Consider the following 23,722-nt stretch of genomic DNA (forward strand, 5'->3'; position numbering starts at 1 on the left):
ATGATGGGCTAATTGAAGGAATATCTAGAATTTAGAAGCTAATTACATCTTTTTTCTCCCCCATCCTGTCGCCCCTTTAAGCAAACTGCAAGAGTCAGAGAAGAAGAACTTGGAGCTGCTATCAGAAATTGAAAAACTGAAAAAGGAGACTGAGGAGCTTAAATCTGAAAAGGGTATGGAAGCTGGTGTCCATGTAAATCAGATCTCACTGTACCATTGTGGATATATTTTACTATATAAGAAGATATTTACAATGTGTGTATAAGAATGCTAGCTTCACAGAGCCATTATTTCAGAGTTTATTGTTTATCTTGGTAAAATCCATTTTTATAGTGGGAATAAATGCAATTTTGTACCACTTTGAACTCCTTTTCATTAGTATAGAAATTTAGATGAACAGATTTTTGTGATTGGAAAGAAATTTATTTGAAGTTGCTAAATCATTGTCACTTTACACTTTGGAATATTCTAAGTTGCTGTGGCATGATGTAATATGAATATGTGACTATATTTACAAAAGGAGACAGACTATTAAGCTTACTGATCTTTTTTAGTATCTACGTATGTCTATAGACATGCAGAAATTTCCTGCATGCTTTCTGAGGCACAAAAAAACCAATATTCGTCTATTTTTAAGGAACATAGAATTTAGTTTGGAAGATAAAAGTGATACTTAAAGTAACTAGATGAGAAAACAAAGCATTAATGAAAGGGGTAATTATCTAATGAAATGATATTTTTGAATGCCACATATTACCTAAGTTTATTGAATGAAATACGTCAAATGAGCCTATCATATATACTTTGAGATTTCCTTATTTGTTATTTTGTCTTACTAAGCACTATGACCACCACGAAAAGAACAGTGAGACTGTTTTGCATTTCTTTCAGATGTGTTACTTAGAATTTGTTTTCAGTAACATCAATAAGACTTAAAACAACCCTTTCTGTCTCAAATGAATATGTAACTTCAGTAGATGATTTACTTTTAACAAAGAACCATAGTAAATTAATAATAATGATGATCATAGTGATAGCTGACATATACAGTCCTTTAAAATTTGTAAACATTTGACAAATATTACCTCATTTGATCCTTGCCCCAGCCATGAGAGATAGGTGCTATTATCATCCCTATTTTATGGTTGAGAAAGCTGAAACAGACGCTAAGTGACTTGTCCAGGGTCACACATTTAGTGTTTAAGGTCAAATTTGAATTTAGGTTTTCTTTATTCCAAATAATTGCCTTCCAGAACTTTTCATAGCACATTTGTAAATGAGTAGATTTGCAATGGCACACCTAAGGAGCGGGGAGTAGAAAAGTGCTCCAAACACCATTTCTGGGGTACTTGAATTTTCTCCTGGATGCCACTAACTGTCAGTTTGTGCCAAAAACAGCTTCCTTACCCTTTATCCTAGAAAACTCATGATATCATGGAATAGGCATTATATGTGCTGATCCATTATATGTGCTGAAGAAGATTAGCAGGTAGGGAAAAGAGATGCATATAATGAAGGTACAAGAGTGCAATATTCCTAACTTTGTTAGGTGTTTAATAAATACTCATTGAATGATTTGTTTACTTTAATAGTGGGGGGAAGGAAGAAGGGTGGGAGAGAGAGACAGACAGAGAAGGGAGAAGGAACACAGCAGCAGCGATTGATGCAGGGGAATGCAGATTAGGAGCCATAAACTACCCTTCTGATATAGCCCCAGACCTGGTTGAAGTTTGAGAGGATAAAAACAGATTGCTTGGTGAAGAGAAGAAAAAGGTGAAAATGGATAAATGTGATCACAACAGCAGTCTGCATTTCCCACACTAGAACTACAAAAAAATTCTGGTTTGTTGTCTATCCCCAAGACTTTCGTGGTGTACTCTTTATGTTATGATACGTTGTTTTTCAAACATTATGACACATTAAGCCATTTTAGCGTGATAAAAAAGAACTCTGCCATTATATGGTGAACTGTAGCATAGGTCCAATTTAACATTTTAATGTAATTTTGTTTTAATGGTAATTTGGGCTAAGAATACAACAAAATAACAATTGCAAAAAGGAAGCATAAATAAATATGCAGTTTTGTGCTTCATCTCTGAACATAAAGATTATATCTGAAAATCACAGGTAAAAATGAGTTCTTACATAAGTATGCCTTACTCAGGGTGCTAAAAATTGTGTTTGACTCTAAATTCTTAATGTTTGAGTAGTATATTTATATTGTAATGCTTTACTTTAAAACTCAGTGTTTAAGAGACAGTGCTATTATTTAGAAAATATATGTTATTTTAAAAATTATTTTGAGACAAACTAATCTGGATTCTTCATTCTGTCTGAACACATAGTCTAATGCCTTGAAAAAAAATTAAGCCTAATTAAGTGAATTGTTTTATGTAATATTTAAGTAAATACATTGTTTTTTTACAAGGTCATTTATATTAGCAAGATTCATCCTGTCCATTTCATAAAATATTTCAAAGCAAAAGTATCAGTTGGTTAGAAGAAACCAGCATGGACAACTTGGGTCAGTTGAAAGGCCCCTTTTATTAAAAAATACTATGGGCCTCATAAAAAGATCAGAAATTTTGTTAAAGCTCCGTATTTTGGCAAGGTGGCGGTAGACATAAGGTAATTTGGAACTCCAAGCAGTTTGTGAAGACTGATATGTCTCCTATTCCATTACAAAGTCTACTATGTACTACTAGTGCACATGGGTGTACTAGGGAAAAAAGTCACACAAAATATTCTGATCTTATGATATATAATGCTAAGGAAAAAATTACCACTAGTACTGAATATTTTTTGGTTTGAGTGTGCATGTTCAGGATTTTGGTACTCTCTGAACACTTTGGTTTGTCAATGTCTTTTAAAAAACCTAGGCAGAAAAGGTCATCCATGAAAAATAGTTTTGTTCTCAAGCTTAAAAAAGTTGCTGCTGTCTTCTAGGTGTAAAGCACCAAGACTCACAGAATTCTTTCTTGGCATTTTTGAATGCTCCTACCTCTGCTCTGGATCAATTTGAAGTAAGTATAAAATCATTTCATTTCTTTTCCTCTCATTTTATAACTTCATGTTATTTTCAAAATTTCTTACACTTGTATAAAAGCTATCAATCAATTAACAAGTATTTATTAAACATTTACTGTATGCCAGGCACTGTGCTAAGTACTAGGGATACAGAAAAGGAAAAATGGGCATTATTACTTTTAATTCCATCATACATTAGCACCTTGAAACTGTGAAATGAAAAAAGAAAAAATGCAATGGAATGTGATTTTGTAAACAGTCCTACTGTAATTTTATGTAAACTGAAGTAACATTTCTTTTTGAGCTGAATGACTACGTTTAATGGAAAAAATCTGAATTTGAGTCATTATATCTAAAAGTTATAGTGGTTATTGTTAGTACTTTTGATGTTTTCTTCTTGTTTAATTTTATTTTTAGTAATTTGCTATATTTGATTATATTTGGGACATAATATTTAAATTATTTAAATACTTTGCGGCAGGGGAAAAAAACCACCACTCTTTAGATGTAGTTAAAGGGATTTATAAATTTCTTGAGTAAGAAAAGGTGTAGTATCTACTTTGTTCACTTATTTTCTTGAATTAATGCCATTTACTATTTTATTTAATTGTTATAGGAGGTTGGAGTTATTATTTATTTTTATTAAATTGCTTCATACATTTTTTTCTATTTCTTTATTGCTGTATTCGTTAAATAGGATTCCTTTTCTTCTTCCTCATCTTCACTGATTGATTTTTTGGATGACGTAAGTCTTTCATCTTCAAACAATGCACCCCTCAGTAAAAGAGATCAGTGAATTGATTTGGAGAATCTATAAATTAATGCAGTCAATTTAAGAAATTGTAGAATAAATTATGAATAAACAATATTTCTACATTTTTCTTATACATGAAAATAAAGTAATATACTATGCCAAATGCTTTTGATTATCAGAGAATCTGTCATTTTCCTCTTCATTCTGGTCTGCTTAAGTAATCTCAGATCTAAAATGTTGGTTTAATTTTCTCACCACTACTTAATATTTTTATTACGTGTGTTATTTTCTATTTTCACTTCTTCCTTTTCTTTCCTGTATATTAATCTTGGAATTCTTTGCATCCTCTTTCCAAAATATTTTTTAAATTTTCTTTTATTGTTCATAACTACTGATTTTTTAAAAATTTTAATTTAATTTTTATTAAATTCTATTAACTGGCCCAAAGGTAAAGGACAATGAAATTTAAGCTACAAATAAAGTTTCTTCTAATGTAGAAACGGACTTTGAATTATTTTGAGTTTAGTACATCTATGTGGATATAAATTGACTGCATTATTATTTCCTTCCTGAATTAAGCCTATAGATTTAGCCATTTAGATAGTTCCCATCAAATAAGCTCCATTCATCCTTTTTAAATAATTTCTTCTCATATGAATTCTCTACATTCTATATTAAATAGTATAATAATCCTTAATACAAAAATTTTTTTTATCATTTTGAAAATGCTGTGCTTCAAAAAGTATAAGGAGGGTTGGGGGAGCAGTGGAATGGCACTATACTGAATGTACTCTTTTTACCAGGAGAAAATCTTAAAATATTATATCCCTTATATTTTAACAGGGATCTAAAAGTGTTCTTAAAATTACTTAACACATTTTAGTTTTGCAAAGTAGACATTAAATACATGATAATTAGTGCATGTTAATTTTGGTTATATGTTAATAATGACAAATTTTTTTATTACTAAACAACAAAAAAATCTGGCTGCCTTGGTATGTTTGAAATAGTTTATAAAATTTCACATTTTTATTTAATCTAGAATGTTCTGTTATTTTGGTGTTGAAGAATAATTTTGGGTACCACTAAAAAGTGCTATATATAATGATAATATTTTTATGTAAATTATTGCTTACTGTCCTAAATTATAGAATATTTAAATATGAGTACAAGTTACCACCACCAGAAGCACTCTCCAAATTAAGGAATGCTCTGGCATTTTCCCTAATTGCTGAACTTGGATTAACTTTCTGCTGCCACCAACAAAGTGTAAAAAAGTGTTGGGGGAAAATGGTAGGGACTTCTTTTTAAAAAACTATGATACCATGTTTAGAACATTTCCCCCCCTAATACTTCCTCTCTGGAAATACTCTTCCAGATTCCCTGTATTTTAGCACATGCAACTATTTGAAATGAACAATAAACTTTGCCAACTATGTCAGGAGACTTTCTGGTATGGGTGGGTGGATGTGAGTGTGGATGTGTGTAGAGTTGAAGTAACTCTCTGCTGTTGTTTGGCTTGGCACAAATTTAAAGCATTAAGCATTGACCCCTCTAGGAATTCCTATCTTCAGTCTCTCAGTCTACAATCTCGTTTTATCTCTAATTTTGGTGATCACAGTTCTTCCTCCTGCTTTGCCATTTTGTTCTGTTTTCTTTAGTTTAGGCTCTGGGTATCCCCTTTGTCTTCTGATGGAAATCACTGTTCTGATAGGTACCTGCTGCACTAGCTTAGCATGTATTCCCTCTAGGTTCTGCCCACAGGAAATATGTGATTAAATTTCCTTCCTTTAACCTCTTATTATTTCCCTGAGCTAAATTATCCATATGCATAAACTATTCTTCCTTACTCCCACATTTCTTGCTTCCTCTGACTCTGCCCTTTTCTAGTGTTTCCTTTAGCCCACCCCCATCCCCAACAACCTCATTCTACATTCTCTTTAGCCTTCTTTCTTATAGTACCACATCATCAGTATACTTTGCTAGAAATTCCATCCCTCACCAAAGTGGGTCATCATGTTCTTTTCTCAGAGGATTTCAACACATACACGACTACGTTAAAGATCGTTGCTGTCACCAAATTTTAAGATGCACAAGACTTGTATTTACTTTTCCCCATAATAAGCCTCTGACTTTCATCTGGGGTCACCACTCAGCTCATGCTAACATTATTGTATAAAGATTTTTATACATTATAATTGCTGCTTTTAATTTCTTAAAAAAGTAACACTATTTTAAGGTTATAGTATGCAGATGTACTGAAAAAATAGGTAAATTTAAAAATTGTTCTTCTTTTTATGTAGCTACTATTCTATCCATAAATAAGTTTTTAAAAATTAGAAATATACTTACTCTTTTGTCAGTATTTTTGTTTTATACAAAGATATAGGGGAATGATATTTCTGGATAGTCTTACCCAGTCTTGTAGCTTGCTCAAGTTTATTCCAAGGCATTAACTTATCTCTATACTTATTAGGATCTGTGATTTCATGGATATAGGTAATCTCTCCACTGATAAGGATCATAACCTATCTATTCCTTCTTATCCCATGTGATTTTTACCCATGACTATCCACACATCCTTTATAGAGGATCTCCCCAATGTATATTAAAGGCCCACAAAACATATTAACTTTAAAATTCAGTTTAATTCTCTTCTCTCCCAACTTTCATTCTACACTATGAATCTTTCAAAATAAAAACCAGAAAAAAAGCCAGACTTCTTTTGATTGTTCTACAGTAGATCAAGGGTAGACAAAATGTTGTATGTGGTTCTTGTTTAATTAAAATATAGACCATGATTTTTAGTTAACATATTTTCCTTTTCATGTTTAATATTTGTCAGGTTTCCCTATTTTGAATTGACTATCTCTAATGAGTGTGTGTGTGTGTATGCATTATTTTTCCTGCCTCAAAGATAGAAACAAACATTAAATTGAGTTAGGTCCTATACTGAGGGGGTGAAATATGATGGAGCTGAAAGAGAAGAAGTATTGAAGATGTAGAAGTAAGTGTGTGGACAGTCACCATATTGTCTGTGCTAGAGTAGGAAATGCCCAGTTTTCTTCTGGGTTTAATAGTGGCTAAGAATCAGAGAAGCAGAGTTGGAGGGAAGAGCCAGGAGTTTTATAGTAACTCTCAGTTACAGAAAACTGTAAAAAGTTGCTCAGGGTCCATCTCTGTAGGAATATTAATAACTTAAGAATAAGAACTTTAAAAAAAAACTAGTGGGAGGAAATTAATAGAGTTGAACTGCCTAGAAAGTATAGAATTGCCATTTGCTCTCACTGATCACTCTGGGTAAATTAGACTTTTTTTTTTACTTTTCTGTGAGAGTGCAGTGATCATGAAGGCTCCATCATCCTAGTGTCTTAGAATCTGCTTTTGTCTACATCTTGCTATACATGATGCTACATGTTCCTGTGTGCAGCTAATCTTAGGCTCTGGAAAGTATGCCCTGGTTTATATGTGAGTTCACATTTTTTTCCCCAGCAAACCATGAAAGTAGCTTCCAGTGGTTTATAGTTTGTGAACCTGACACAAGTTCATTTATAGCTTGAGATTGCAACTATGAATAGGGCCAGTATTAGGGTTGCACCTCAATAAAATTGAAAAAGAAGCCATATTTGTCTATGGTACTCTTTAATTTTCACCTGTTCCTGAGAACCTAGTGCCCAGACAGGTCTGACTGTCAAAAAGTAATATAGGACCCTACTTATACCTATTCTCTCTTTATTTATACAGTGTCCAAAATTACCTATCACACTTTTTCTTACTCCCTTCAAGTTCACATTAAGGTATAATATGGCTAATGGCACTACCATAAATCTCCCTAGTATGTTTTCTTGATAATACAAATGAGTTCTTATTAGTAGATTTTTTATTTTTTTGAATAATTTATTTTTAATTTTCAACAATCACTTCCATAAGATTTTGAGTTTTAAATTTTCTCCCCTTGCCTCTTCTCCCACTCCCCAAGATAGTGTGCAATCTGATATAGGCTCTACTTAGACATTCATGTTAAACATTTTCAGATTAGTCATGATGTAAAGAAGAATTAGAAGTAATGGTAGAAACCATGAGAAAAAAGAAACAAAACAACAAAAGAAAAGGAGACCAAATAGTATGCTTCCATCTGCATTCAGACTTCATAGTTCTTTCTCTGAATATGGATAACATTTTCCACCATGAGTCTTTTAGAATTATCTTAGAGCCTTGCATTGCTGAGAAGAGCTAAGTCTATCAAAGTCAGTCATCACACAATGTGGCTGTTACTATGTACAGTATTCTCCTGGTTCTGCTCATTTCAAGAATTTTAAATAGTCTAAGGGTACTGTATAAACAAACAGACTGTGTAAGTAGTGCTAGTGACTTTTCTACATGTCCCTAAACAGAATAGTACCCTTTTCATTCCTTTCATCTTCAGCCATACTTTCAGTACAACTTTCCTTTGGTTTTTAGATTTCTGAATATTATCAAATATAACTTGGCTAGTCAATTAGTTTGGCTCAACTATACCCAAAATAATAAATTGTCTACTGATGATCTAAATGCCATGAACTATGATGGAAATATAATACCATAAACCATTTTTGTTGTAATTTTTTAATTTAATCCCTAGAATCCATTAACTAATCCTCAAAAAATAACCACATTATAAATGTGTAATCAGAAGCACTTACTAGATATTCCATATTCTAGCCTTAAAGTGCTGATGGAAAGGACCTTATAGATACTAAATATATGTTTTAAATGATGTAATTATGTATAAGGACAAAGCACTGGTTTCTATCATCTGGTATGCAACTAATTTAGATGTTTATATAAAACCATGTATTTTGTGGTTTATTGTAATTGCCCTTTGGGGGAAAAGTGTAATTTGCCCTTTTCTATTGAAAACATAAAAATAGATATCTGGGATTCAGCTGCTTATACCCAAAGACAGTGGATGCTTCCTGAAGATGAGCATTTTTTATTGTAAATGATTCATTATCGTTTTTAGTTCTAAGCAAAATCATATTTAGGTTATAATGTAGGTTTCTAAGAAAATGTGATGTTCATATTCAAAGTTGTTTTTACTAGCTGTTCAATAGAACATGCTCTTCAGGTTATTGTAGAAGTAAGGCTAGATTTACATTGAGCTTTCACAGTCCTTTCAACTGGTTGTTTGCATTTGAGAGAGAGCCATTTTGTGGAATAGAATGTTTTCTTTATTTGAAAGAATCTAGGCCATGGAGGGATTGAACCTGAAATTTTGGTCTTATTAGCTTATTGCCTTTATCTGGGTATAAACAACAAAGAGTGAGGTTGGCATAATGAGAGGGGAGGGGAGGATCTTACTGGAAATCAGGAGAATTGGATGTTTTGATTTTAACTTCTTATTTTAATAATCTTGGATAAATCACCTTAATTTCTCCCTTCATGCCTTAGTTGAAGTCTTCAAGTGTAAAATGGGAAAATGAAAATAATCCTTGCCTTCCCCTTTATTGCTGTTGTGAAGATAACTAGAAAAACATTTTGGATAAATTTGAAAGTGCAATGCAAATGCTGGACATGTATAAAATCATATTGGTGAATAAGTCTCTCTGAGTGTCACTATATATTACAAATTTAGGTGTTGTTTCAAGAAATTTTTACTGTTATTTTTGAGTATCCAGAATAGGGCATATTCTTGAAATACTGCTATTTCTTAGTAGTAATTTTTAGTAGTGGCACATCTGTGAAAAGGGTTAGTATTTGATAGTTAAACAGTCAAATTAAGACAGAATGAATTATCCTTCACTTAATGGGAATCAGTTAAACACTCAGGTGCCAACTGACAAAATCAAAAAGACTTCAGTTCCTTCCACTTACATGTATTAAATATACCAGTAAAATGGAGTTTCCAGAAGATATATGATGTACAATGGTATTTTATAAATCTCCTTGTGTATACATAGGCCAGTATAGAGCCCTACTGTCTGCTACCAGCTTATTCCGTCAAACTACCTGGTATTTTTGTACCATCTTACGCATATGTTCTTTTATTTCCCAGAAAAAAAATCGTCTGACAAATATTTGTGGTTTTGTTCTATCATAAAATGTGACATACACACACACACTCTCTCTCTCTCCCTCTCTCTCTCTTTATATATATATATATATATGTGTGTGTATATGTATATATGTGTATGTATCATTTATTTTTAAGGATAATTGTGTGTGAGAATTTTTGTAACATATTTCCTCCTTTCTCTGTTGAAGCGCTCTCCATCCTGTATTCCAGCTAGCAAAGGCAGACGTGTAAGAGATTGTTGTACTTTCCCCACCCCATTCCCTCTATCTTTTTGCCTGTGGTTGCAGAACATTCTATGCTGCCTTTTTTGCAATGTTTTATTTACAGTACTGCATGTTTTGCTGCTGCTGCTCTTCCTGCTGTGCTTTTATTTTATTTTATTGCTTTGAATTAGAAACTTTAGGAATGTTCACATGATAGCATTTCTTTGACCAAACTGCCAGAATGATAAAGTTTGACTTTCATTTGCTGTTGATGTCAAAGGAAAGTAGCACTGAAATGATCTTTTATAAATTAGTCAAATAGACAAATGTTCAGTGAGCATAGTAAAAATTATAAATGATCTCTTAGATATAAGCATATATTTAGGGATTTCATAGGGATGCCCAAATTTGAAAGGCTTTCATAAATCACAAATGTATCTGCTCAGAAATATTTCTCATCTTCCCTGATAAACAGAATTCATCAGTAAGGTTATGCATTTTCTGATGTCTTTATTAAAATTAAGCTTTACATAAAATTTATATATTTCCCTAACACACCAATATTTGATAAAGAGATCAATGAGAATATATAGTAAATCAGATTTCCACGAAGAGAAAAAAAGGTTACATTGTCAGATAGCATTAAAAATTATTCATAGCCTAGACTAATTTGTAGCTTTAGCCATTCAAGAAAGTTACAACTTCCCAGTTGCTATTATGAAAATAGTAGATACCCCTTTTGTAATATATCATGGTATCCACTGACAAAAATAATTTCTGATATTCCTAAAGGTTTAGAGTTAAAAGTAACTTATGTTTGAGCATTTCTAGCAATAATAAAGTAAGTGCAGTTCTCTGGAATTCTGGAATGTGTATTTACTTAATCTCTTTTCCAATAAATTGGAAACCCACTGAATACCTGCACAAATCACATAACCTTTTTGGGCCTCATCTCTGAAATCAGAAGGTTAATAAAGAGCTTCATCTTTATTATAGGTGAGATCAGCATGTCATTCTCATTTTCAGCTTATGTAATGAGCCTTAAAACATTATAAAAAATGCTAGTGTTAGTGTGTTAGTCCTAAGATTCTTAATTGCTAGGATTTTAACCACTAGTACAGTATTCTAGTCAGTATTATGCTACTTCTAGGAAGAAAAAAAAGACTAATAATATAAATATATTTTTCTCAAGTATAAAAGAATGGAAAATATTTTTATATAATCACTCATCAGAATATATATAATTTTACTTAATTTATTTCTAGTGTAATTATAAAACTAATATTCAGAGAGATTTTGTTTTCTAACTAGTTTTACTATGTGTATTCCCACTAAGTAGTTCCTTATTTAGTTGGTGGTCATATATATATATATGGAAATTTCAGTTATCAAGAGCACAGCTATGAATCCAAAAGGAAAATAACATCCACAAAGCCCATTTATCTTCCTGCTTAGGCATGGCTTGAAAGGAACTCTTAGTCAAATCTAATTAATTTAGAAACATATTTTAGAAAAAAATTTTTTCATTGTTTATCTCATTTCCCTTGGAAACCTTGAATACACATCATTAACTGAACAGTACGTTATATGGGGGAGTGTATGTGTGGGATGAAGTTGTTCCTACAAGTTTCAGTAAAGTAATAGCTGACAGGAAATACTAGCCAAAGCTACAGAATGGCCAAATTGTTCAGTAGTTTAGATATATTTAGTGTGGGGCTACATTTGTTTGCATAGTACAAAAATTACTTATATTGATGACAAGCATCAAAAAAATAGTTAAATTGTGTCTTAATTCTGTATGTGTTGAAGTAGGAAGAGTTTTAAGTATTTGTACATTTTAGATTTATATTTTAAATGGCTTAAGTTTTTAAAACTCAAAGTCTTTAGGAGGAAATTCATTTGTATGGTTCCTTTCATTGCTTGCCAAATAATTCAGGTATTGAAATCAAGTCTACTAGCATTTATTAAGCACCTGTTATGTGACTGTGCTGGGAAAACAAAAAACAGCCGAGAACAGAGCCTGCTGTTAGGCAGCTTACGGTCTAATGGAGTGTTTGTCTTACTCTTTCTACCATAATGTTAGGCATCCTGTTATTATGGGCATGTCTAACTCTTGACTGCATGCTATTCACACACATATTTGGACTATAATTATTTTATTATATCTTAAATATACTGTGGCATTTAATAACAGAGTCCTTTTAAAATTAGAATGAATAAAGACATAAAATTCACAGATTGTATTCTGCTTAGCAAAATGTTAATAAAAACCTTATAACACACTTTTAGGAAGTTTATTCCATCCCTTAGACCAGTTACTTATTTCCTATGTGTTTAAATGAGCAGAATTCCCAGGGTAAACATTTAGGTGGATTATCTGTCAGTGAAGCAGTGATTTTACAAAAAGAACCAATAATTTCACCCTAGAGTGGTTCTCTTGTGATTTCGCTGTCAGTTCCACTCCTGTTTTAGCTTCTACTTTACTTTTATTCTACTCTGAGCTCCAGTATAATATTTAGCAATATTTTTGACCCACATCCTTTCTATTTGTACTTGCTTCCCTTCACTAAACCACCCTTGTAGTATTAAAGTTTTCCAAATCTAAGAAGACACTTCTTAGTTAAGAAACTAGTAAGGCAAGCCAACGTATATTTATTCTGTGATTGATTTTTCTCTTCCCAAAAATATCTCTATAAAAATTAGATCATGTTTTAAAGTTTGAATTTTTTTATAAATTACATGATATTTGTTTCTTATTTATAGTACAGGAAAATATTGGTAATAGTATTTTTATTTTGTGATCACAAAAAGAGAAAAGCTTAATGACTTCTTTGCTTTAAGAGTTTATCTTTTGAGTATGTTCCTTCATAGATCCTTACGTTACAGGTCGGAGGAAAAGAGATTATTTTCTTTGCTGTTATCTTAGAACGTTAAAAAATGAAGGTAGACATTAAAACAGATTTCCACGAAGAGAAGCAAAAGTTAGGTTGCTAATCTCAAGAATTATTCATAATCGAGACTGATTTGTAACTTTGGTTATTTAAGAAAGTTATGACTTCCCAGTTGCTATTATGAAAATAGTCAATACTCCTTTTGTAACTATGTCAAGGGGTCTATTGACAAAAATAATTTCAGATATATCACATAATATTTGGGGTTAAAACTAGGTTCTGGAATATTTGAGCAATTTTAAAATTATAGTTACTACCAATAATTTCCAAAAGGCTTCAAAATTAAATGTGTAAAAACTGGGTGTATTGAAAAGGGGGCCTTGTCTTAATCTATTAATTTAAGTATTTTGCAAATATAATGTATATTAAAAATAATAGTAATAGATGAAAAGAGATGGAAAAGAAGACGATAAGCGTTGTACAATAAAATACATCAGAGCCCTTGTTTAAAAAATGCTTAAATTAGATGTATTTAAAATGTCTCTATATATGTACTTGTTCCCTACTAAAATTATGTTTTCTGGTAGAAAATGATATGTATTCCAGATGACTGGCTTTAATCATGTATATTATTTACAAGAAACTAATCTATGTAATATGAGAAATCCTGAATGTTCGTTATCTAAAAATCAGACACTATATGAAGGTACATTTATATTTTATTACTCTATTCTTAAATTCTGGGATAAGTATCCGGAAACTCCCAGCACAAAAGAAGAATTTGGTGAATTCCTAGCCAGTGGCAGAAAGAATGTACTCAATTTATAAACTGATGAAATAAACCTAATAGAATCCCATTGGAATTCTTTCTAATGTCCTTAGTTCACTACTTCTAAAAATTATCATTTAGATATCATACTTCTTAAAACACAGCTCTACTAAGGAAAAATAGCTATCATTTTGACTTTTAATTAAGATCGTTTTTCCTTATTATTGGTTCATTATGTCTTAGAAATAGCAAACTAGCTTGGTTAGTTTAAAATTAATTTTCAGCATCACCTTTTCCCTTTTTACTATTTCTTTCCCTATTAGAATCCCTTAAATTATTTATATTGTTAATGAATTCTCACATTTATTAATTCTTACTACATCTTTGAATTTATTGTTTGTACAAATGATTATAATTTTTTCTCCCTTAGCAAGTGGGACATGTTTTTTTTGTTTGTTTAATGTAAATGTTAATTAATGATTATATTTTTGAGGACCATTGTTTTGGAGACTTACAAAGATATTTTTTAAAATGAGGATAACTTTCCATTAATCAGTTGCTTTACCACCTTATTACGACTGATTTATTACCCAATTTCTTTAACTTTCATACTAAATCACCTATGGGATATTTTTTTAAACAGTACATATTCTGAAAAATGTAAATACAATGGAATCTAAAGAAGTAATTTTGTCAGTTCCAATTACATGAATATGTGTATAGAAAATAAAGGATAATTTCCCAAATAATTTTTTTCGTTGCAAATTTATTTCTGTGGTTGTCTTTCACATTTTTTATGGGAAAAGATTTTTGGGGCTACTCTTCCTGAATTTCGAGTATATATTTAATGGTTCATTTTTCTTTGTAAAGTAGTATTTTAAAATATCCATATTTGTTTAGCTAACATTCTGAATTTGATTTCATCATTTATCACATCTATCTTAAAGGTTAGAAATATTCATACTCACTTTTTGGTAGTTTCTTTTTATGCTTAGAAAATAACTAAAGTCCCTTTACAAAAAAGGAAATTAAAAATAAGCTTGAACTTTGTTTGATCTAAATTGACTTTGTCTTGTACAAAACTTAAAAGCTAGTATTTCATTTTTAATATTAGTATAATAGTGTTGATGCAGTCATCTTAATAGTTTTGATGCTGAGTTATCTTGGAAGTTCATGTCATATCTAATACAAATCTATCTTTGTGACTCTTTCTGTCATTTTCATTGAAGACCAAAAATTAGTTAATAGACAAATGTGTTTTCAGAATATTTGTTCATATTCCGATAGCAGTAATAACTCATGCAGACCATGAAATATTTTTTTTAATTCTATAAGCTCTTCAGGAGTTGCTAATATGTGGATTCATGAAATAAAGTGCAGTAGCATTTTTTTCTTTCCCTAGGTTCTCACTAACACAAAGACTGATGTTTAATGTGTTGATTGCGGCTACAATGTCATCACACCACTGGGGTCTACTAAAATAGCAAGGGTCATAGATGGAGTATTTCACATTTTTTGGTGCCCTTTAAAAATTAGCTTCTGTACTAATGTTTTTAATTTTTTCTCAGTATTTCATATGAATACAACCTTGTGCAAGTCACTAACATCTCAGATTCCCAGTTTTTTGTCTATCAAATGAGAGGGTGAACTTGCCTTGGACCATTCTACTCTAGAACTGTGGTCCTATGAGTCTAATGTTGCTTAGCACATTTATGAAGAAAGTTCTGCTTCAGAATCACCGGTATTAGTGAGGACATGGTTATTCAGCTTGGATTAGCTATATTTTTGCTATACTATTTTTCAACACTTTGCCTAGTAGATAACTGAGAGCTTAAGTAATTTGTCTTGAACCCATGCCTTCCTGGTTTCCAGGCCAGCTCTCTGTGCAGTATGCTGTATAATAATGTTTAAAAAAAAATCCTCCATCCACCACACCACTTAGCTGCCTCAGTAATAACAAGAGCAGCAGCAGCGGCAATATCTATGTTGTCTGTCTGACAGGGTTGTTGTAAAGCTTAAAATGAGGTATATTGTAAAGCACTGTAAACTTTAACATGCTTATAAAATGTCAGTCCCTGTTAGTCTTATGGTCACATGCTTTGCTAAACTCTGATTATCTGGGATGTCCCAAAACTTTTGGGATTCTCTGTACTGTACCTAGAGCATTCCCCTAAGTTTCCAGTAAATGAAGTTTATCTGGCATTACTTTTTCTTAGAGGAGCCACACTGGCTTTTAGTGATCTATTCTCTTTTTTAATACTCACAAACTGTCCCTTTAATACTGTGTTTTAGAATTTTATTAATTAAAACCTTATTGATATATAGTTTTTAGACTTGGCTATTTTTCTTTTTTGGAAAATTTGGGCATATACTCTTCCTGAATCCTGCTGTACTTCTCCTATTCTCCAGGATCTTTTAAAAGTCACTGATAATGGCTTAACACAGAGGTAAGGGGAAGCTGAATATAGAGATCCATAAGCCACGAAAGGATAAACCCTTATTCAAAAACTCATAAATCCATACAGATTTTCTTAAGACAGATCCAGAAGATGTAAGAAAGGATAAAAAACCAAGGATGATCTGCCAACTCATTGATTATCTTAAAACATAACTCATCTTGGCCTAATAACTTGAACTCATGAAAGGAAGCTGAATATTTTACTACTTATCTTAGGTTACCGTTCCCTAATAAACATTTTTGTTTTGTCCTTCATGGTCCAAAGATCATTTTTCTTGAAGGGGAAAACATGAAAAAGAAGTATGAAATTGTTCAGCCTTTTTACCATCATCATATATCTTCATTATTCCATCTACCTGAGTAGCATTTCTATCCCTTCTTTAATCTTCTTCCTCCAACATGCCTCAGCCTCAGCTTGTTTTAGTGTTCCTCGTACTAGTATCACAGAACTGACACACTCCTAAAAATTCGTCATTGGTGACTTATCCTTTCTTCTGTCTTCTGTATCTGTCTTTTAAAAAGCTTGTATGGCTCATTGGTCTCTTTAGTCAGCTCCCTTCTTATCTCTTCATCAGATTCATTTATGCTTCTCAGAATCTCATGCTTACAAGTTTCCCACGTCCCTCTTTGTCCTTCTTTCATGTCAAGTCAAGAAGCACTTATTAATTACCTACTAGGGGCACTATGTGGAGGATTCAAAGAAAACAGCCTCCCCCCCCCCGAAAAAGTCCTTTTTTTCAAGGAGTTCACAGTCTAATGGAGGAGATGACATGTTAACATTTGTACCATTAAGATATATACAGTTGAAAATTGGGGATATTCTCAGAGGAAAGTGACTGGGAGATCTGGAAAAGACTTATTGCAGAAAGTAAGACTTTGGCTGACACTTGAGAGAAGCGAGGAAACAGAGATGGACAGGAACAATGTGACCAGCCATTCAAAATACCCAGAGTCTGGCGACAGAATATCTTATGGGAGGAGCAGTAGGCAAGCCATTGTCACTGGATTGTAGAGTACATGGGGGTATTAGGTATTAGAAGATTGAAGGGATTTAAAAGTGATTTTATATTTGATCCTGGAAGTAATAGTAAGCCCCTGGAGTTGACTGAATAAGGAGATGACATGGTTGGACCTGTAATCTGTGAAAATTAATTTGCTAGCTGAGTAGAAAATGTAGTGGAATTGGGAAATCTACCGGAGGCAAGGGGAACAACCAGAAACTATTGCCATAGTCCAGGAATGAGGTGATGAGAGCCTTCACCAGTAATTCATAGGATAGTATTAAAATAGGAAGAAAAGTCAAAAGGCTCATGAGGCAAGTTCCTCTGGTTTTAGCAAAGCAAGATAGCAAGCAGACCCATTCATTAACTGGGATACTACAGAAAAATAGTAGCTCCTATGTAGAAAGGAGAATATCAAGGAAGTTCCACATCACTGATATCTTCATATCTTCATGCTAGGTTTATGATATTTCTGCAATTCATAATCTCTTTCATCTTTTAATCAGATAATTTGTTGTAAAATCCCATAAAAATATTATTGAATATATTTTACTCTGGTATGTGATCCTATCCTAATGTATCTTTTTATGACATTTTGAGAACTATTTTATTATTTGATATTAAAATTCTAATATTTGAAAAAGTGTTATAAAATACTGCTGTATCCTATTCACAAGTCATTTTCCCGACAAGTCTTAGTGATACCCATGAGGCTTAGTTTATTTTTTTTTTATCAAGGTCTTTGGTTTACTTTGGTCTTTAACTGTCTTCTTTGCATTCATTTGTAGAACAGTATCTGAGGCCTTGAGTGCTATTATTTCTCCTTTTTTGAATATTGGCTTCTGTGAATTCCTTAGCTTTCCCACTGTTCTTCCCATTTCTTCTCTCTCAGTTGCCTTGACATTGTGTAAAGGTGCATTTCTGCATTCCTCTTCATTTTCAGTTTAATAATTACGAGAATTGTGAAATGATTTCTTCCTCTCAGAATCTGTTTGAAGGTGCCTGAAAACCACCTAGTCTAAAGCTGTGCCTGGTTTTCCACAACCCCCAAGGAGTAGTCAGTTGTCCTGTGTTCGAAAACTGCCGTGTAAGGCAGCCCATCCCACTTGTGGAGAGCTCTGGTCTAGTCATTAAGAAGTTGTTTTTTTCTTAATTTAACTAACTTTGCATCTCTGTCTTCCTCCATTACTCTTGGTTCTTTTCTGCGGACAGCAAGCAGAACGATTCTCTTTCCTCTTCTGCATGCTAGCCCTTCAAAACCTTGTAGATAATTTTCATAGTGCCACACACACAGCTTCTCTTTTGAAGACTAAACACCCCCATTTCTTTCAGTTGGTTCTCATATAATGTGGATTTAATGTCCTTCACCAGCTTCATCTCCTTATTCTGTATATTCAGGAGCCTATCAATTTTCTTCCTCAAATGTGGTATCCAGAACAAAAGGCAGAATTCTAGGTATCATCTGACCATGATAGAGACTGTCAGAACTATTGTGTCCCACGTCCTAGATCCTAGGCCTTGCTTAACATAGTATAAGATTGCATAACATTTTTTGTCTGAATATTGCTCAGTAGGCACATTGAACTTTTAGTGCCTCTTAATCTTCTCCTAAAGTAAACAACTATCTAACCATCTCTTGTACTTGGGAAGTTGATATATTTGAATGCAGGTATAAGACATTGCTATAAAACTGATTCCTATAAAATTTCATTTTATTAGATTTGATCCATTATTCTAACTACTTCCAGTCCATGTTTCCCACCAAGAAAAATCCCTTTAGTAATAGTAAAGTTTCTCTATGTTGCCCACCTCCAACAAATGTATGATCCAGAAAGAAGCTGTTAGGTTTAAGTTTGAATTCCAGTTTTTTATTCTTCTGAAAGTTGTTGAATAAATGAAGTAAGAATCATTTATTAAGTGCTCTGGGAATAAAAATAAGAAAGGATGACAACCCCTGCTGTCAGGGAGTTTACATTCTTATAGGAATAGATAATACCTTATACAACGGGGGCCTGGAAAGGGGATTTTAATTTGGAAATTCACTGGAGTGGTACAGTAGTGCAATGTTGATTAGCTTACTGTTTTCAGAGGGCAGCTAGGTGGTGCAATGACTAGAGCACCAGTGCAGGAGTCAGGAGGACCTGAGTTCAAATTTCGCCTCAGACACCTGACACTCACTGGCTGTGTGACCTTGGGCAAGTCACTTCACTCCAATTGCCTCATCCTGGGTCATCTCCAGTCATCCTGATAAATATCTGGTCACTGGACTCAGATGGCTCTGGAGGAGAAGTGAGGCTGGTGACCTGCACAGCCCTCCCTCACTCAAAGCAAAGTCAAGGGCAAGTCATGTCATCATTTCTCTGATGGCATGGTCTTCTTTGGCAACAAAGGATGAACACACTGTTTTCAGAGCAAGAAATAAAAGGATTAAGGTGTCAGTACATAGGCAAGAGGGAGAAAAACTGCTAGAACAAAAATGAACATAGTCCAAGGGAACTGGACCATGAGCTCCACGTGGCTTAGCTTGTCTCCAGCACGGCTTGTGGAGGTCCGTTTGGAAAGCAGAGCAGGAGCAGCAGCAGCAGCAGGGTGAAAGAAGGAGGATCCCAAGAAGTGCAGAGCTGAGCCACCTAAGTGCCTCCATCACAGAGAGTGCAGTTAAGAAAGGAGAAGTTGGATAGCTTACAGGATCAGAAGTGGAGTGGCTTCCAAATGCATTGATTTATTAAACAGGCTTTGGTTAAGCACTGTACTCGATCATGTGAGGAGTATTGGAAAAAGATGATATGACTTGTCTTTAAGAAGTTGCATTGTAATTAGTAAGACAAGATCAACATACAAGTAATAATGGAGAATATAAGGAAATATTCTTTAAAAACAGCATATCTAACAAAAGACAAGGGAAGTTAGTGTAAATTAACATTAGGGATATACTGTTAGAGAAGTTAAGATAGTGTCTTAAAGAAAGTGATATATGTACATTAGTGTAAAAGAGGTAAAATAGCAGTAAAGAGACCAGCCTACATTGTATAAAAGAGTAGAAAAAAAGTCTAGAGAAAGATCAGAAGGCAGGGGGAAGCTTATTTGTAGAGGAGTTGGAGCTCTGGATTAAGGAATTGATCTAGTGATAGGAAGACATTGTAACTTCTTAAAGATATCTTCATACCTCAGAATTTGAACAACTGGTGATTTCACTTGTGAAAGAACTTGGTATTCCCTTCTCTGATACAAATTTCAGGCCTTGAATGACTTACTAGAAAGTCTTTTGAGAATTTCCTTGCCCAAAAAAGTCATCACTGTGAGACTAATCTAGTAGTGACCCTCTTTGAAATTTGCTAGAGTAATACTTTGATGATAAACTTACCCGTTGTGACTAAGCATGTACCCAAAGTCTTTTCAACTTGGTATAAGACTTGATAAAGTATGTTTTGATTAAAGTGCCTTTGGAAACACAGGATCACCTCCACACCAGATTGAGATATCACAGTAGGACTTTAGTAAAGGTCTTCATAATTTGGCCCAATTATTTTAAATTAATGTGACTTTCTGGGATGTCAGCAACACCATACTCAAAGTACCAAAACTCAGTTTCAAAACATATATTTATTATTCATACTTCTATGTGTCTCAATGTAGAAAATCCGGCATTACCTATATGTTATACTTTGAACATAGTGGTATAAAAGTACATCACAAAAATCATCTAGAGAAAAATATATTCCAACTTTCAAAAAAAAAAGATACTAGACATAAGTTGAAGGTATATGCCCTCAGTTGCCTTGAGCTAAAGGCAGAGACATGAATTGAACAAGTTTACAAATCTCAGGTAATAGCATTTTGCTTTAGACTTCATTAATCATATTTATTGTATTTATCACTCAACCCTGGATCGGTCAATTTTCATTCCTTTAGGTTCTTTTATCCTCAAAAGAGACTGCTCTAAAATTAATCTTTATTTTGTAAACATGTAATTTTCATTTTTTGAATTTATTCCTGATAAATTGAAAAAATAACTAAACTATGAAAATCATAATATTAATTTATCCCCTGCAGGGTTTTATACCCTGAACTTCAACCCAAAGCATTCTTGTCAGTTGCTAAAGTTCCTCAGTAATGAATCTTTTGCTGCCAGTGCCAACAATTCTTCTGCTACAGAATGAACACAGTTTGAACAATGAGCCACTGGAAATATTGGTTGGTTTCTATCAGTTCTGTTTAAGACATAGCACAATATTCAGTTTTAAATGCATTCTTTATTACATATTCTTCATTTGTTCCTAAGCTAAATTTCTTTAGGTGTCAGCAAAACTTGTATGTGGGATACCCCTCTGACCAGTGCAGTAGCAGTGCTGAAACTCTGTCATCAGTGATACCAACTGGGGAAGGGTCTCCTGCTCAGCTGGAGCATTCCACATGCTTAGTTATTACAGACTTAGAATCATGGTTCTATTTTCTGAAGCATCCCTGACAAAGACTAAAATTATAGTTTTGTGGTCATTTTTAAGAAACACTAGCATGATCGTGACTTAATATTGCTAAGAGCAGTGAATTGTTAAAAGTGACTTCTTGGGTTTTTTCCCCCCCGACTTGTTTTCCTAGATTGATTCAGTTGAGAACTTTACGTTGTCTAACCCTACTTCACGGGATGAGGAGGTCAAGTCTCACCTCCAGTCAAGGTCCAGGTCTCCTTCCACAGCTAGTGACATTGAACCAATTGAGGTACCTCTCTGGGGCTGTTCTGCTCCTTTAACTTATGACCAGAAACAGTAAATCAATCCCATTCCAAAAAATTGAAATTTATCTCTTTATTTTACCTATGCTATATAATACAGCAAAGACTTTGTAGTCTAATATAATTTATCGGTAGTAGAGATAGGTGAGTAAAATCAAATAAGGTGATTGCCCCTTAAGACAAACCCTCCCAAATCAGCTCTATTTTAACTAACCATAGTTTAGCAGTATTACATGTGAGAGGCTGAGAAAATAAGTAGGAACATTAGATTATCAGACACCAATGCTATATTATGATTGTCAAGTGAAATTTTCACACTTTTGTTTTAACTTTTGAAATTCCAACCCAAAATCAATAGTGTATGTAATTAAAAGCCTTTTAAATGCAGTTACCAAGTCACTCCTGCGTTTGAAGTACTCATTTCTGACTAGAACTAGCATGAATCTGTTTCTTATCCCTTGTTCCATTAATGCAGAAAACAGCTGCAGTAGTTCCTGATGTGACCAGAGGGTTTATTCAGCAAGCCAGTTGACTCTCTTTACTAAAACCCATTCTTTAATAAGTTAAAAAAAAAAAAAGCACTGATTACACCTTTGTCTATGTTACTTAAACTAAAAGATGCACATATCTCTTGCTTATCTTAATCTTCTCCTGTCCTCTCTTATTAATTCAAGTAGGATTTTATTCTATGGTTTCAGGGCTGGATTTAGAGTTCTAATAAGGAAAGAGTATATTTGGGAAACCATACAATATATATTATAGTCATGCTTTAGCCTTGTAAAATGTTGTGAAAGCTTTGTGAAACAATAAACAATCCAGGGTTTCTGTTATTTGGGTTATAATGTTAGTATATTTTTTCATTTGTGTTTTACTTATTCCTATAATTAATGTAGTGTCCCACATTCAGCTTTTTTTACATGTTAAATTCTGATCTGGGTTCAAAGTATTTCCCCAGATAGTTTCTAATTAAAACCAATTGAAACTAAATTAAGGCTAACTCCAGAATAGAATGTGTCAAATAAGCTTGAGGAGACCCACAATTCCCTTGTTCAGCCCACAAAAATCCCAATTTTTTCATCTGCTGAAGTGTACAATAACAATGGCAAAAAGATGTAATGTGTTTTTTCTTAAGAATTCAGTATTTTCTCTAACTAGCCTGGATCTCTTACAGTCATTACCCATTTCTCTCTGTCAGTTTCCTTCTCACCTTGCTAAGCCAGAGGTCCTTCCTCCTATCTCTTGACTTCCATATCCACCACTTAATAAGCAGCCTCTGTTTCAAACACCCTGTCCCCCCCACATAGCAGACAAGAAAATCATTAGCTCCTTGTGTTTAAGGAGATTACCCACCCCACAACTAAAAAAGAGGTCTTGCATTGTGTATAACTAAGTAATGAAGAAATGTAGGTGATAATTTATAACTTTAGAGCCCTTGTAATGTATTGATTTAACTCCTCTGCTTGTGACAAACTTTCCCATCCATATATTCATTCCTATACCAAATGTCAACCAATTCTTTTATCATTCGATTAAGTTTTTAGGTTATATTTAACTTTACACACATTGCCAAACGTCTGAAATCATTATTCATGTGTAAGTCAAGTAGTTATTTGCCTCAGCTTAGAACAGGAAAGTTTAGCCTTTTTTGTATCCTGGACCCCTTTTGGCAGTTGGTCTGATGAAGGATATGTGTCCCTTCTCAGAATCATGTTTTTAAATGGATAGTATTACAAGGAAAATTATTATATTGAAATAATTAACAAAATATTTTTTTAAGTTCACTAATGTGAGTTTAAGAATTCTTGATTTTAAAGGTTGATTATTCAAATGTC

General features: G+C 33.2%; 1 protein-coding gene across 11 annotated transcripts in view; it reads left to right on the forward strand.

Annotated features, from left to right (window-relative positions):
- CDC42BPA (CDC42 binding protein kinase alpha) overlaps nucleotides 1-23,722 on the forward strand; it is a 372,601-nt gene that overhangs the window by 299,796 nt on the left and 49,083 nt on the right. For 8 of the 11 annotated variants that reach the window (XM_072647658.1, XM_072647660.1, XM_072647667.1 and 5 more), the window contains 3 exons: nucleotides 82-173; nucleotides 2,947-3,023; nucleotides 21,758-21,877. In XM_072647658.1, the coding sequence (XP_072503759.1) occupies nucleotides 82-173; nucleotides 2,947-3,023; nucleotides 21,758-21,877 (289 nt within the window). Of the gene's footprint in view, nucleotides 1-81; nucleotides 174-2,946; nucleotides 3,024-3,724; nucleotides 3,773-10,024; nucleotides 10,064-21,757; nucleotides 21,878-23,722 lie in introns of all 11 variants that reach the window. The other 3 variants (XM_072647659.1, XM_072647662.1, XM_072647668.1) reach the window with 2 other exon arrangements.

This window comes from Notamacropus eugenii, chromosome 2 (genome assembly GCF_028372415.1).
Source record: "Notamacropus eugenii isolate mMacEug1 chromosome 2, mMacEug1.pri_v2, whole genome shotgun sequence".
Lineage (NCBI taxonomy): Eukaryota > Metazoa > Chordata > Mammalia > Diprotodontia > Macropodidae > Notamacropus > Notamacropus eugenii.